Source organism: Puntigrus tetrazona, chromosome 12, assembly GCF_018831695.1.
Source record: "Puntigrus tetrazona isolate hp1 chromosome 12, ASM1883169v1, whole genome shotgun sequence".
Classification (NCBI taxonomy): Eukaryota; Metazoa; Chordata; class Actinopteri; order Cypriniformes; family Cyprinidae; genus Puntigrus; species Puntigrus tetrazona.
Genome location: NC_056710.1, coordinates 16,598,609 through 16,612,150, shown reverse-complemented (window position 1 = coordinate 16,612,150; position 13,542 = coordinate 16,598,609). Strand labels below are relative to the sequence as shown.

Here is a 13,542-nt window from a genome sequence, read left to right as displayed (position 1 = left end):
AGCGCTTTTATCATGGACACATGCTGTTGTGGGTCTTTTGTTTCCAGGGATTTAAAGTCAAGGAGTCAAAACCACTTTGCAAACCCAAACAAGTCTGACAAATCCTGGATGAATCTTTTAAAATGTGGGCACGCACAAACACTTAACCCACGTACCCACCCCAAAACACACACCCCTGCACTTAGATCTGGCCTTGTCTCTCAGTGGCTCACAAATATAAATCAAACACTCTTAATGGCTGGAGAGTGTAACATTAGAGCATGTTCAGGTGGTGTGTGTGTGTGTGTAATCTACCACTTTTACACTCTTGGCATGGATCCCATATTTCCAATCTCCACTCAAGACTTCTGCAAACATTGGCATATATGGGATCGCCATACCCAAAACTATCCAAAGATCCAATACCTGTTACTCTCCATGAATACAATGCTCTTTGCACTTATGGCATATATGGCAAACTTTTCCAATTTAACCATTTTTAATGGATGCAGCATTGCTCATAATGGAAGAAGATCTCCAAAGCGTGTCTGCTCTAATATTGCTTGGGTCAGGCAGACAAAGAGAAAGGAGGTCATAAAATGAAATAAGTGGGATCTCAGGCTAATGGTATTTGATCAGAATATATAAACAATACACTGCAATGAAATAAAATAAACTAACTGATGAAGAATGTTGCGAAATGCCATATAAAGTAGTAACACATCTGTTTAGCAGTCCATGTTTGCAGCCTGCAGTACATTTCATTAAATAATCAGTTTATTCATTTACAGAAAGCACATTTTTAATAATGACCAGATTCATAAATGCCTTGAAAGTGTTGAACAAGTACAGTTACAATCACAGCTGTTCTCTCTGACCGGGCAAAGGAGAGTCAAATATAATGGAGGACACAAGGCCCCATTTACACACATGTCAAGCTTGCATTCCCCATGTTATCTCTAGTTTGTGTAACTGGAACACCAGAACATTCCATAGTACCACAGGGATTATTGTTCCTTGCTTGAGTCAATGGGTGATAAGCAAGAACAACAAGCCACTATCACGCGGCTGGTTAAAAAAAAAATGTGTGGACTCTCACAGATACGCAACAATGTAGCATCAATTCAGTTCCCATCCTCATGTTCCATGACCTGAACGCTCGTCCATCCATGTAGTTCATCTTTCTAGATTTGCTATAGCTATGATTGTAAAAACCCCTCAAGGACACAAAATGCATTCCACTGCATGTTGACTATTGAAATAGCATGTAAAGTCTAGTTAAATGGTATGTAAACCAGCAGAGGTAGTGACAGCATACGACTGCAATCAGCATCACAAAGAGTCTTTGACAACACAACTGACCCCTGATAAGACTGTCAAGTACTGTAGGAGTCACAGATCATGTCATCAAAAACTGCTAGGGGAAGCAAAAACCACACGCACACACACACACACACACACGTGTTACATTGTTTTTCAATCCAAAATCATCATCAAAGTAAATCAATAAATAATAGATTTCAAGATTCACTGTTGTCCGTTGTCATTCCCTGATTATCTGAACACTTTATAATATCTTTCATATCAGGAGGAACACTCACCACTCTTTCAGCCCTCCCTCTTTTTTTTTATTGACTTCCCATTTGATGACTGATGAGAGGGAGAAAGGAAGGGAGGGGAATCTCTTCTAGAGGAATTCTGCAAATTCCTGGAGGCCTCCCAAAGGCCAGCTAATGGTCATGCTCATTTCCACATAGAAGGTATCGGTGGAGAAATGAGAGTAACCATTTAACAAGTCTGTATGGCTCATTCACATAGCAACCGCCAAAGAAAATGAACACGGCGCAATTTCCAAATGAGCCGAAAAAAAAAAAAAAAAAAAAAAGCCCCCAAACCATCCTTGCTTGTTTATTTGAACGGCCACAGATGAAAACATTATATACAGTACTTCGGTATTCATTTACTGCCTTCAGAAACAATCCAGAGTTCAAAGTCAAACTAATTCTGTTATGATCATGCGTTTGCAGTTTAACCATGACTGTAATGAGGATAAAGACATTATTCCAGTTTAAAGTGTTACAGTTATACAAGAAACTATCCTCTGTCCTGAAGACTTTGCAATCAATTTGCAAAACAGTAAGGCTTTCTGAGAAGAACATAACTCACAAACCTACTAGCACAGTTGTATTTTTTTCTCTCAACCGCGCTGGTATCCATGAGAACCAAACATAGCTCTGGTTGAGTTTGTATGACTAAGTAGCCGGTGGTTTTCCTGCGCTCTTACGCACCGATCTCGCTGTGAAGTGTTGCTGTCAGAGAGGGCGCGCCTGACGTAGCCACGCAAAAAAAGGGCGTAGTATCTCCATAATGAGACTCTTTAAAGCCGCTGCTCCACACGGCACATTAATCTAGTCGCAGGGATCTGGACTTTGGAAATACGCAGTGCTTTTGACACGAGTGGCGCGGCTGCATTTCGGCGTTTTCTTCCAATTTTTGTGGACTTACTTTCGCTTTGCTCGCAGTAAGTTGGATTCATATTGCAGCACGAACACACGTTGCCTGTTTATTAAGTGTTGAAAAGTACGGAGCGGGTCGGAGAGGAGAGTAAATCTTGTCTTCGGGATAAGAGAAGTCACTTTCATGTTTGGCTCAACCAAACAGCGATTTCTAGGCTAACTTTAACTTTAGGACGGCATTCATATCGTTGCTTAATTGTTACAGAATATGGGTTGGTTTTGCGCTTGTCAACTTCGTTGTAGCACTCTTTTGCGCCAAAAGTGATGGTGGAAAATGATGTACATAATGTCAACAAACAGCAAAACTGGAAGATCAAGAAAGTTTTAAAGGCTCGTTTATATTAAAAGACACGTACTATGTGGTAATATTTGACGCATTAAAAAAACACTCGAATATTAAATAAAAAAATGTGTGTATATATATATATATATATATATATATATATATATATATATATATATATATATATATATATATATATAATAACAGCCTAAATCCAAAAGCAAAAATATTATTAAAGGGCTATATTAAAACTGATAATTGGTCAATTATGTATTTTATCAACAAAAATCTTTCGGTGTTTGTACAGAACCTTAAGGAAACATCATGCTGCTCCTCTTACTGGGAATCGTCGTCTTGCATGTGGCAGCACTGGTTCTGCTCTTCGTGTCTACTATAGTCAGCGTAAGTACTCTAAAGCTTATTAAATTCATATCTATCTATCTATCTATCTATCTATCTATCTATCTATCTACAGTCTCTCCGATATTCAATTGAAAATTCAATCAATCAGGCACTAAAACTATCTGAAAGAGAATTTTTTTTGGATGTGTTTAACCCATGCTAAAGAGTATTCTTGAATCAAACAGGCATGGGCTGTTAACCCCACCAGCAGTTCAGACCTCTGGACAAACTGCACCACACTGAATGGAGCAAGTAAATGTGACCCTGCTGACACAGGAGGTAAGATCCTGCTACATTTTTAGATTTGTTTAAGAAGACAAAAACTAATCGGTGCGATAACGTTCATTTCAAGATAGGAAAACGTCTGCCTCTCTGTAAAGGGTTAAAGAGCCACCCTCGGTATGTTACACATAGCAGGTTATTCAGGGAGGGCATAGCTGTCAAAGCCCCTTTGCCTGTTTACCGCACTTTGTGGCGGGTGTGCCCACTCTGCCTCACACCTCTGTGCTGCCATCTAGGGGTGAGAATGCGAGCATGCATTTTCAACCCACAACAGACCCCTCTTCAACATCAGCTCTGTATAAATAGTCTGGTCGCCGGCTCTGAGTTCGGGCCCCTTGTTTGGGAGTGGAGGGTGCTGGGTCGCAAAGAGGTTTGAGAACATATGGGGTGGGGCAGCATTCAAAGCAGATTCGATTTAGACTGATCTGTCTGTAACATCGTAGCATCAGATCGCCGCAGGCCGAACGCGGCATGTTTCGAGTCACACCCACCAATCAAAAGGCCAGTGTCGGGTTTGTTAACACAACAACGAAAGTAGTTTGAGAGATGTTTTTGGTTAAAATACAAACTTGACATCGTTGCCGTGCAACACGTATACCGGAATGGTGTTCTTTAATGTATAAAAATTAAAAAATTGTATTTTAAGTCATTTGCATGCTCAATCGGATCACTGTTACGCTATTGGCTGATCTTGGAGGGTGAGATGATGTCATAGTTCTGAGCGGGAAACGCCTCTCTGTGCACTTTGGTAATGAGGCGGGACCAGAACGCTTTGCTGTGTTATTTCATAGCTCTCAGTCAGTTGGCGTAGCACCTATAATGTGGCGTGTTTGTTTAGGGCGTGGTGCGGGGGTTGGCACACAGGGTTTTTCTGTCTCACGAGTTACTGCTATGATTGCTGGAAAAAGGCTGCTTTTCGGTTACTTAAGTTGATTTTTGATGGTCATCTAGGCTATGAAGAAAGTCTTTTCATTGGTGCATGAAATGGCCAGATTGGTCTTTTAATTAGAATGTCAGATGACATTTAACTTGCACACAAACAAAACTGCTGTTAATATATCAACCTTCATAAAAACATTCAGTTGATGGTGACAGTAAATGTTTTTTTAATTCTGTGTTCATCAAAAAATCCTGAAAAACTCAGTTTTCACAGAAATATTTAGAAATACAACTGCTATTATATAATATTATTTAGCGATAATAATACAAATTCAAAATCAGGGAATGCTTTTTATCACTGAATCAGCACACTGAATGATTTCTGAAGGATCATGTGATGCTGAAGATCGGAGTAATGGCTGCTAAAAATTCTGATCTGCATCGTAGATATAAATTACATTTTAAAATGTAACAAAACAGAACGTTTTAAATTGCAATAATGTTTCGCAACATTTATGTTTGTACTGTATTTTTAATCAAACAAATGCAACCTTGTTGAGCATGAGAGACTTTAAATGTGACTCTGGACCACAAAACCAGTATCATGGGTATATTTGTAGCAATAGCCATTTTTATTTTATGGCAAAAACATCATTAAGGATATTAAGTAAAGATCATTGTCCATTATTAAATTTTGCAAATTTACTACAATTATTATATATAAAAAGTTATTTTTTTTATTAGTAATACATTGCTTAAAAACTTCCTTTTTTGGTAATATTTAGATTTTCAGTACAAAAAAGAAAACTGTTTATATTTAAAAGAATCACCCCAAACTTCATAATTCATGCTACTTATTCATGTTACATAATTCATCGCTTAACAATAAGGGTTTTAAGCATGAACAATTTTAAATGGTGTATATTTCTGCTTGAACTAACAAAAGTACATTTATAAATTAACATTTAACGGCCTTATATATGTATAAAAAAAAATAATTTTATATTTGATTCACTCACCCTTACAGTATAATGCATTTCTCAATATTGCATTGCCATCTGAAGGCGGCTTGCATTGTTTACATCTATAAAAACGCAAACCAAATATAGTCCTTTAACATCTTTAAGATGTTGGTGCTGAATCAAGAGGGAAAATGTTCTTCTTATTTATTATATTGGATAAAAGGCAAACATTCTGTACTTCAGCACAATCCCTAAAGGGATAGGGACAAATCAAGTGCAAATCCATGCTGAGATCACCTGAATGGTGTATTTTACACCGGGAGTGATGCGGAACAGCTGGCATGGCGAAGCTACTCAACACTGGCAGCTAAAGTATGCATGAAATCCTATTCATCATCCTGTTATAGAGAGCCATTTCATGCGCCAAACTGGGGTTATGGCAGTCTAGTATCAGCGCACGAACTTGCACCCCTGTGTTATGTTTCGCGGTGCGTATTTATCATCTGTTAAGCCACATTCTTCACACCCAGGACCATACGTACCCCTCTAAATGCAAACACAAGGCCCCCGCTTTCCAAAACGAACCTTCTATACTGAAATACAAATCCCTGCCTTAGATGCATGACTGCAGACAGAAATACGTAGGGTGTCGTCAAGCTCAAAATGACTACAGCCGCACCTTATATCAGGAAACTCCAAATGTCACAACTCTGTGAGAGCAGATAAACTTAGTAACATTGAGTAAATAGACTGTACGAGGGGATGTGCTTCTATTTTTACTTGCATTGTATCATTTGCATTGCGTGGGTGCAAAACACAGATAGCAGAAGAACCTATAGTATTTATGGATGCATACTAGAATAGTCTCCTCACATGGTCTCTTATGGGATGTTCGGAGCAAAACAAATGCCATTTCCAAAGTTGTTTCCATTCTGAGAATGTTACAGGCACAATCCGTTTATGGGCTTTTCTTGTCCTTTTAGGGTTATCCATGTGTGCCTCAGCTTTACGATTTTGCTGCTAATGAGATCATTGCCTAAACTTTGGATCATTCGTATTGCCAACTCTTCCCCACAAAAGTGCAAAATAGTCGATTTGTTTATGAAGTTTTTTTCAGGACCTGATCAAATGTTTCTATATTCAAGTAACGTAATATTGTAAACCGGCTTTAGTAGAGAATCTGGTTCTTCTGGGGGCTGGAGTAGGGGTAGTGGGTTGATCTGCTTCAGGGGTTTGACAGTTCTAGTGACTATAAGGGGAGTGGCAGACACAGCTGAACATGAGAGGAAGGAGAGAGAGAGGTAGAAACCTGATTCTACAGGAATGACCCTTGGATAAGAAATAGACATGCTGGACAACCCATGCATTCCACTTATTACTGCTTGAGCATTAAAGGTAGAGCTATGACATGTCCATGCTCACGTTTCTCATTTTCTACATTTTACTATATGATTTAAAGAAACAGCAAAACGCTTCCTAAAAGTTGAATAATGACAGAATTTGATGAATTTTTCCAGTGGATGAACGATCAAAGCAATCAAAGCATTGATAGTCAGTTGCAACCTGTCTTGCTTTAAAGAACTGAAGCATTTATAGGACAGATGTTTATTGTGCATTGGTGTGGACACTATATTGATATAGTTAAATTTACAGTTTTGTTATTGTTATTCCTTTATGACTTTCTTCTGTAGAGACAAAGTAAGGTTGGAACCTAAGGTTCCAAGGTTGGAGAACCATTTTGGGTTTTAGCAAACAGTTCTTAAATAAGTTGGTGTTTCTTAGAAGGAAGAGCATTTTACATCTAAAGAAACTTTTCCCATCATTAAGAATGTTTTTGTGCAATCCATGGAATTTAGAGGTTCTTAATAGAACTATAGATTAATTTTTAAGAGTGTACAATGAAAGTCAAAAGTTTTGGACCTAGTATGGGCAAAAACTAAAAGCGTCTTAATATGTTAATGTTCAGCAGAAGTCTTCAAACTAAATGAGTAACTACTGATGAAAAAAACCTATTTAAACTCTATTGAGGATAACAATGGTAAAAAATTTGTACATAATGAGACATTCCAAAGCCAGAATACACTCTAAACATTAAACAAAAACATCTGTCATGACATTCCTCATCAATCCCAAACTCCCTCAAACCAGTCTCACAGCACGCTACCGGCTTTCAATTGATGGAAGAACATCTTGTCCAAAGAATAATAAAGTGAAAAAATATTTTGTAAAAAAATATTGTTTTTATATAGTTCTATTTAAAAACAATGCAGTGAGAACAAGATCCTAAGATTATTAAAAATCTTGTGATGAGCAAAGCAAGTGAAATGTTTCCTGTTGTACAGGAAAGTCCTCATGCTAACATTTACTTTCCTGTCCACACATGGAAGAGGCTCTAATGCAGGATAAAAATGACACACGGGGGGCTTTAAAAGCCATCAAATGCAGGTAATATAGAGTTAATGGAGCTCCTTGCTGTCGTGTTATGGTCCTGGCATGCCAAAAGTGAATCAATATCAGGTGCTGGTAACCTGCTAAGAGCTTTTAGGAAGAGAAACCTCATTATGTGATTGCACAATGCATTAAGAGTTCCTGGATTCTCCAGTGCTCTTTATATCCATGAAACAGCCATCAAAACTTTAAATGCAACAACAAGTTCATTATGAAGCAATATTTGGCGTTTGTTTATTTTTTTGCAGACTCCCCTCTGTCATTATCAATAATAGATATCTAAGTGCTCCAATCTCCAATTGCACGCCGATGAAGTAAAAGTGCAATACCAGTCTAGCTGTTGTGATCGATGGAGAATAGCAGATGAGAGAAGAAATAATGACCTGCTCAGTGTCCATTTATGTTCATTTAAAATGACCCTCTCCTTCCCAAGAGCGAAGGTTTTTATGTCTGCGAAGCTCAAAGTGCTTTCAGGAGTAATGTTTTAATATGCTTTCTGTTTTTCAGTTTGGATCCAGGCAGTCCAAGCTCTCATGATCCTGTCAATCATCTTCAGCTTCCTGTCTCTCTTCCTGTTCTTCTGCCAGCTCTTTACCCTCCAGAAGGGAGGACGGTTCTTCCTCACTGGAGCATTCCAGATCTTTGCTAGTGAGTATGGTGGCGTCGTGTGAATGGATCGATTTGGTTGTTTGCAGATGCTAACGAGATTGACGTAACACGCTGACACACTCATGCAGTGTTAATGGACTCAAAGTGTTCGCCGTTGAAATGGAGGAAAGCCGTATACTGCAAATGCATTTAAGCTAGCTGGCTCAGGTGATCTAAGATCAATTACCATTTATTAATAAAAGATTATCTATGGGACATCTACTGATCTCCTCTGCTCCTATGGAGATCTATTTGCTTTCATTCGGCGACATGAAAGACCTTTGGCCTTGGTCTTGTTAGTCTAATGAGTCCTGTCAACTCTCATTAAACCACAGACAGCGCAGGAGAACCCTTTATAATGCGCTCGCTTCCTGCAGATAATTCGGTTACGATGTCTTAAGATTAAATCATGCGGCACGCAGAGTTATACATAGCCAAAAGGAGTAAGCGTTTCTCTTCATTTATGAAAAAGAATACGTGTAAGCGATCAGATATGGAGTTTTAGAGTCTCGTACTGTATTGTAACTGGGGCTAATGTAAAATGATGGCTCTCATTAGAAATGTTTAATTAAATTCTCGGGTCTTTGGGATGTAATGAAGATGGAGTATTATTAGAGATCATTACGGTGCCTGGATAATGAATAGTTCTGTGGGCGCCACAAATGCTTGATCTTTCGGTACGTACTGAGGGCTTTCAGAGTTCATATCTGTGACTCGCATCAGAGAGGATGGACATTAATTGAAAGCTAAATGTCAGAGGAGAGCCGAGGGTGTAAACAGCACAAAGCCAGACAGTTACAGGTGCCCACTGAGTTGGCACCGGATACACAGCCGCTGCCACAAGATGAAATGTCAAGACTGGCGCTCTGGAGGTGTTCTGTGGTCTGCCTGACATAAAAGAAAGTGATGAAAGTGCCATGTCATACTTCCTCCCTCTCATGCATACCTTATAGTCAAGATTAGGCAAAAAAATTTCTTAGATAAACGTTAGTAACAGGTAATATTCAATATTAACTCTTGTAAATGACATCGTTCTCAATTACAGCACATTCAATTAAAATCCTGGCTGCAAAAGTGTCCCTAAGCCTTATAAACAATGTTTCTAATAATAATATTAATATTAATAGATTATATATTTATCTAAAAATCTATTCTATTCTATTCTTCTGTAAATCTTCAGTATATGTTATATTATTTATTCTATTACTACATTCTATTATAATTAAAATTGTCACAATATTTTAGTTGCTGCTGCAGGTTTTTTTGATCAAATAAGTGAAGCCTTTGTGAGCATAAGGAAAAAAAATAACGTACTGGCTCCAAACTTTTAAAAGTCATAAATAACAAAAATGGAAGTATGGTGGGAAACATATGAAGATAGATAGATGGATAGATAAATAGATTAACTGCATCCAAAATAAAAGTTTGCTTGCTGTTTGCATAATATATGTATGTGTGCTGTGTATATTGTGTGATTAATTGTGATACATTTTTTGATATAGCACTATATATATATATATATATATATATATATATATATATATATATATATATATATATATGTGTGTGTGTGTGTATAATAAACGTTTGCATAAGAGAACAGATTCATTGTTCATTTCCAGACAGTTAATTTTCCTTGTCTTCCTCTTTCCCCAGGTCTTTTCGTTATGAGCGGAGCTATCATTTATACGGTAATGAACTCCCAATGGGTCCCTGAGTCAGAGTCCTACGGCTTTTCCTACATCCTGGCCTGGGTAGCCTTCCCTCTGGCGTTCATAAGCGGCTTAATCTACGTCATCTTGAGAAAACGAGAGTGAGGTGGCACCACTCTCTAGTGGCCGCCACCTGAAAATACAGCTCCGAAGCCAAAGTATCGCACTGCATCCACAGAGAAGTGAAATCACGCAATCTCTTCACCCAGGGGGTCAGTCGAAACCAACCCCGCTGCCACCCCCAAAAGACATATTCAATACTGTCATCATTTGAAGATGTGTATATAGTATCTTTGGTTTAAAACCTATTTATAACACTTTTTACATATATGTACATAGTATTTTATGTTTGCTCTGTTGACAAAGAACCTCTGAGAGCTTTTCTTTTAGCTAATTAAGTGCCTAGAGTGTATGTTTGTCGCAGAAACGTGCATCATTAGCCATAATGTGTGTTTGTCTCCATTTTTCTTTCCTTTATAAGGCCAAAAATACTAAAAAGGTTTTGGATGTATTTTAACCAAAGTGCATGTATTAAATTCTAGGGACAACAAAAGGAAGTGTTTTCAATGAAGCTGCAATTTAGAGAATTTAGAGATGAGGTACCTTAAAAAAAAAAAAACAGTTAGATCGGCAGTTTTGAAAGCTTTGTTTTGGTAGTTTTTGTTTTCCAACAAAAAATGGTGCTATGTATTTACCATTCCTTTAACTAATAGCCATTTAGACTTTATTTAGAAGGACATAACATGACTGAAAGCCAAATTCAGAACGCCATTGAATATTTTGTGCTTGTGCCTATAACGCAATGCTGTATATACAGTACTCACTGAAAAAAAAAAGTTCATTTTATAATAAAACAAACAAAATGTGTTCTGAATAACATGTGGTTATTAGTTTAGATTTGGGAGATTGCGATGGAGGAATTGTAGTAAAAACAGAGACTTGGAATTATTGATTTTAGTTGGATTTTTAAAGTTACTTTTAAGAGCAGTATTAGCAGCAGGATTTGAGAAAGGCGGTAATTCAGTAAATGTCGCTCATGTAATACAATTTAAATGTATAATGTTTGATGGATTTGGTCACTTGTTAGCTGTTACTATAATCGGGGCATTACATAATTAAACAGTTGAGGCGAAGGCCCTGCATATTCAAATCAGACTAGCATATAAAAATATAAAGTGAACATGAAATGAAGGTATAGTTTTTAATAGGTATAGTATCAAAATGACAGCTTACAAATCTCTATATACACAATATATCCATAAAAACATTTAAAAGCATCCTAGTGGCAGTTATGTTGTGTAAAAAAAAATGTGTTATGAACTGACCACTGATGGTGGACACACCATAACACCTGCATGCATGGAAAGATTTTTCAATACTTGAAATATAACATGCTGCGATGTCTACCATTTGCGAGATGCTTCCGTTTCTACTCACATAACTCACAGTAATTCACAATGTACTGTAATAGCATGTGATTGTATTAAAAGAGAAACGTATTACTTACAATTAAAGGCCCTATTCTGAGGACCATGTATTAGATTGCTTCTCCTGCAACTCCAAAAACAATAAATGATGTTTTGTTATGATGAACTGATCACGTTGCCTGTTTTCATGGCCTGGTGAATGTCTCACCCTTCTGCTTTTTTTTTTTTTTTTTTGTGACAACCATTTATTTTACCTGCAATAAAACAGTTTATGATACGTTTTTGTGTGTAAAGGGATTTCTGTATGTAGCGCTTGATAATCCCTTTAAAAATATTAACATATAATCGATATGTGGTCTGTTCTGACGTGGGACCAGCACTAGAAAAATGTTGCATGTGCTAATTTCCCTACATAATTTAGACTACAGTCGTTACTTGACAGTGTAAGGCTAAAGCCTGAAATAACAACCGATTTGTGTTGTATTCGTTCGATCTGGCTGAACAGTTGTAGACGGTGTAAAATTTGTATTTAATTGAATGTCGTGGTGCTCCTTCTGAAAACAGCTGTACTGTAAGTCATGTCTGAAGGAGTGTGAGCTCTGATGAAGACTGTTCATTCACGAGAACCCAACTTGTGCCTCTGACTCGCCTCTTTTATCAAAGCTTGTGTTTGTGTGTTTATTAAAAGCTATTAAAAAAAAACACTGCTTGCCGGAAAATGGTCTCTCTTTTTTACAGTCGAAAGCAAATAATAAAAGCAAAGTGCAAATACCTTAATAAAATAAATTCTGTTTTCACAGGTATAGAATGAATGTGAATATTTATCAGACAATTCTACACATCGCATGCTAATCTTCAGCGCCCGTAGAAGAAAAATAAATCGTCAGAAAACAGTGCCACCTAGTGGTGTTATTTAAACGGTGCGATATGAAATGTGAAAATACGAGAAAGGCTGCCATCCAGCGTTGGAAATTACCATTGCAATAGATGCCATGTTTAATATGGATTTCTAAAGGCATTTTAGCATTCGCTATTCATTCATTGATAGACCCACATTCTACTAGCATCACATTCGACAGCACCACAGCTAACAAGGAGCTTAGCATCCTCTCTCAAAGTTGTGAACTAATGCATTTCCATTTTCAGTAACGTTATTAAAACACTTGTCCAAAGTTATCTGGTATTCAGTGTTATTAAAACGTTAGCCTAAAATTGTGATTCGTACGTTTTCTGAAACATTTGAATTTCAGAATGCTAGTGTAATGTTTTTAAAAGTCGCCGCTTCCTACTTGTTTCAGATGGTTCGGAGAACATTCTAAAATGCTCTTATAATGTTTGAATTGAAAAATTTACGTGGTTAACAAAACGTTCTTTTTTCGAACGTTACTAGGCAAGTTGTTAAATATGTCAAAGGTTAGGTAACTGTTACAAAAAAGACATTCGTGGTATTTCCCCCAATATTCTTAATGTCCAAAGCGCGCTGCTGCCCTCTAGTGAGATTCAAGATGATGTGATAACGTCTAAAAAACTTTTAACCCAAATAAGGCCAACAAAAAGAGTTAAAAGACTAGGAGAGCTTTAGACAAAACAGAATAGGGAAAAAGGGACGAGAAAGAAAATGTCCCAGACCATTTCACAAGGTGTCACAGTCCATTTAATCTAATTACGCTCTTCATAGAATCATCAGCAGTGCACTCATCAGTCTTCATTTAGTTGGACTTTGTTTGCTGGGTGATTTTTCATGTTCTGTAAAAACACTGAGCAAAATCTGAATAAGTGAATTTCCTGCTCACATTTTAGAACATAATGATTTTGCAGAAGATGAAAATGTATTGAGATTTTCAATAAAAATAGACAAACTAATATATATATATATATATATATATATATATATATATATATATATATATATATATATATATATATATATATATATATATATATATTTATGCTATTAATATATATATTGTTTTATATGTACTTTTGCCATATATTTATTTACTA

At 37.0% G+C, this 13,542-nt stretch overlaps 1 protein-coding gene and 1 long non-coding RNA gene across 2 annotated transcripts in view; one reads left to right on the top strand and one right to left on the bottom strand.

Moving 5' to 3' along the window:
* Nucleotides 1–13,542, bottom strand: part of LOC122355493 — a 65,220-nt gene that overhangs the window by 21,731 nt on the left and 29,947 nt on the right. The window lies entirely within an intron of this gene.
* On the top strand, nucleotides 2,344–11,704 carry pmp22b (peripheral myelin protein 22b). The gene is made up of 5 exons (XM_043253897.1): nucleotides 2,344–2,500; nucleotides 3,086–3,180; nucleotides 3,366–3,459; nucleotides 8,259–8,399; nucleotides 10,056–11,704. Exons 2-5 carry the CDS (start codon nucleotides 3,103–3,105, stop codon nucleotides 10,214–10,216), a joined length of 474 nt encoding a protein of 157 aa, XP_043109832.1. The 5' UTR covers nucleotides 2,344–2,500; nucleotides 3,086–3,102; the 3' UTR covers nucleotides 10,217–11,704.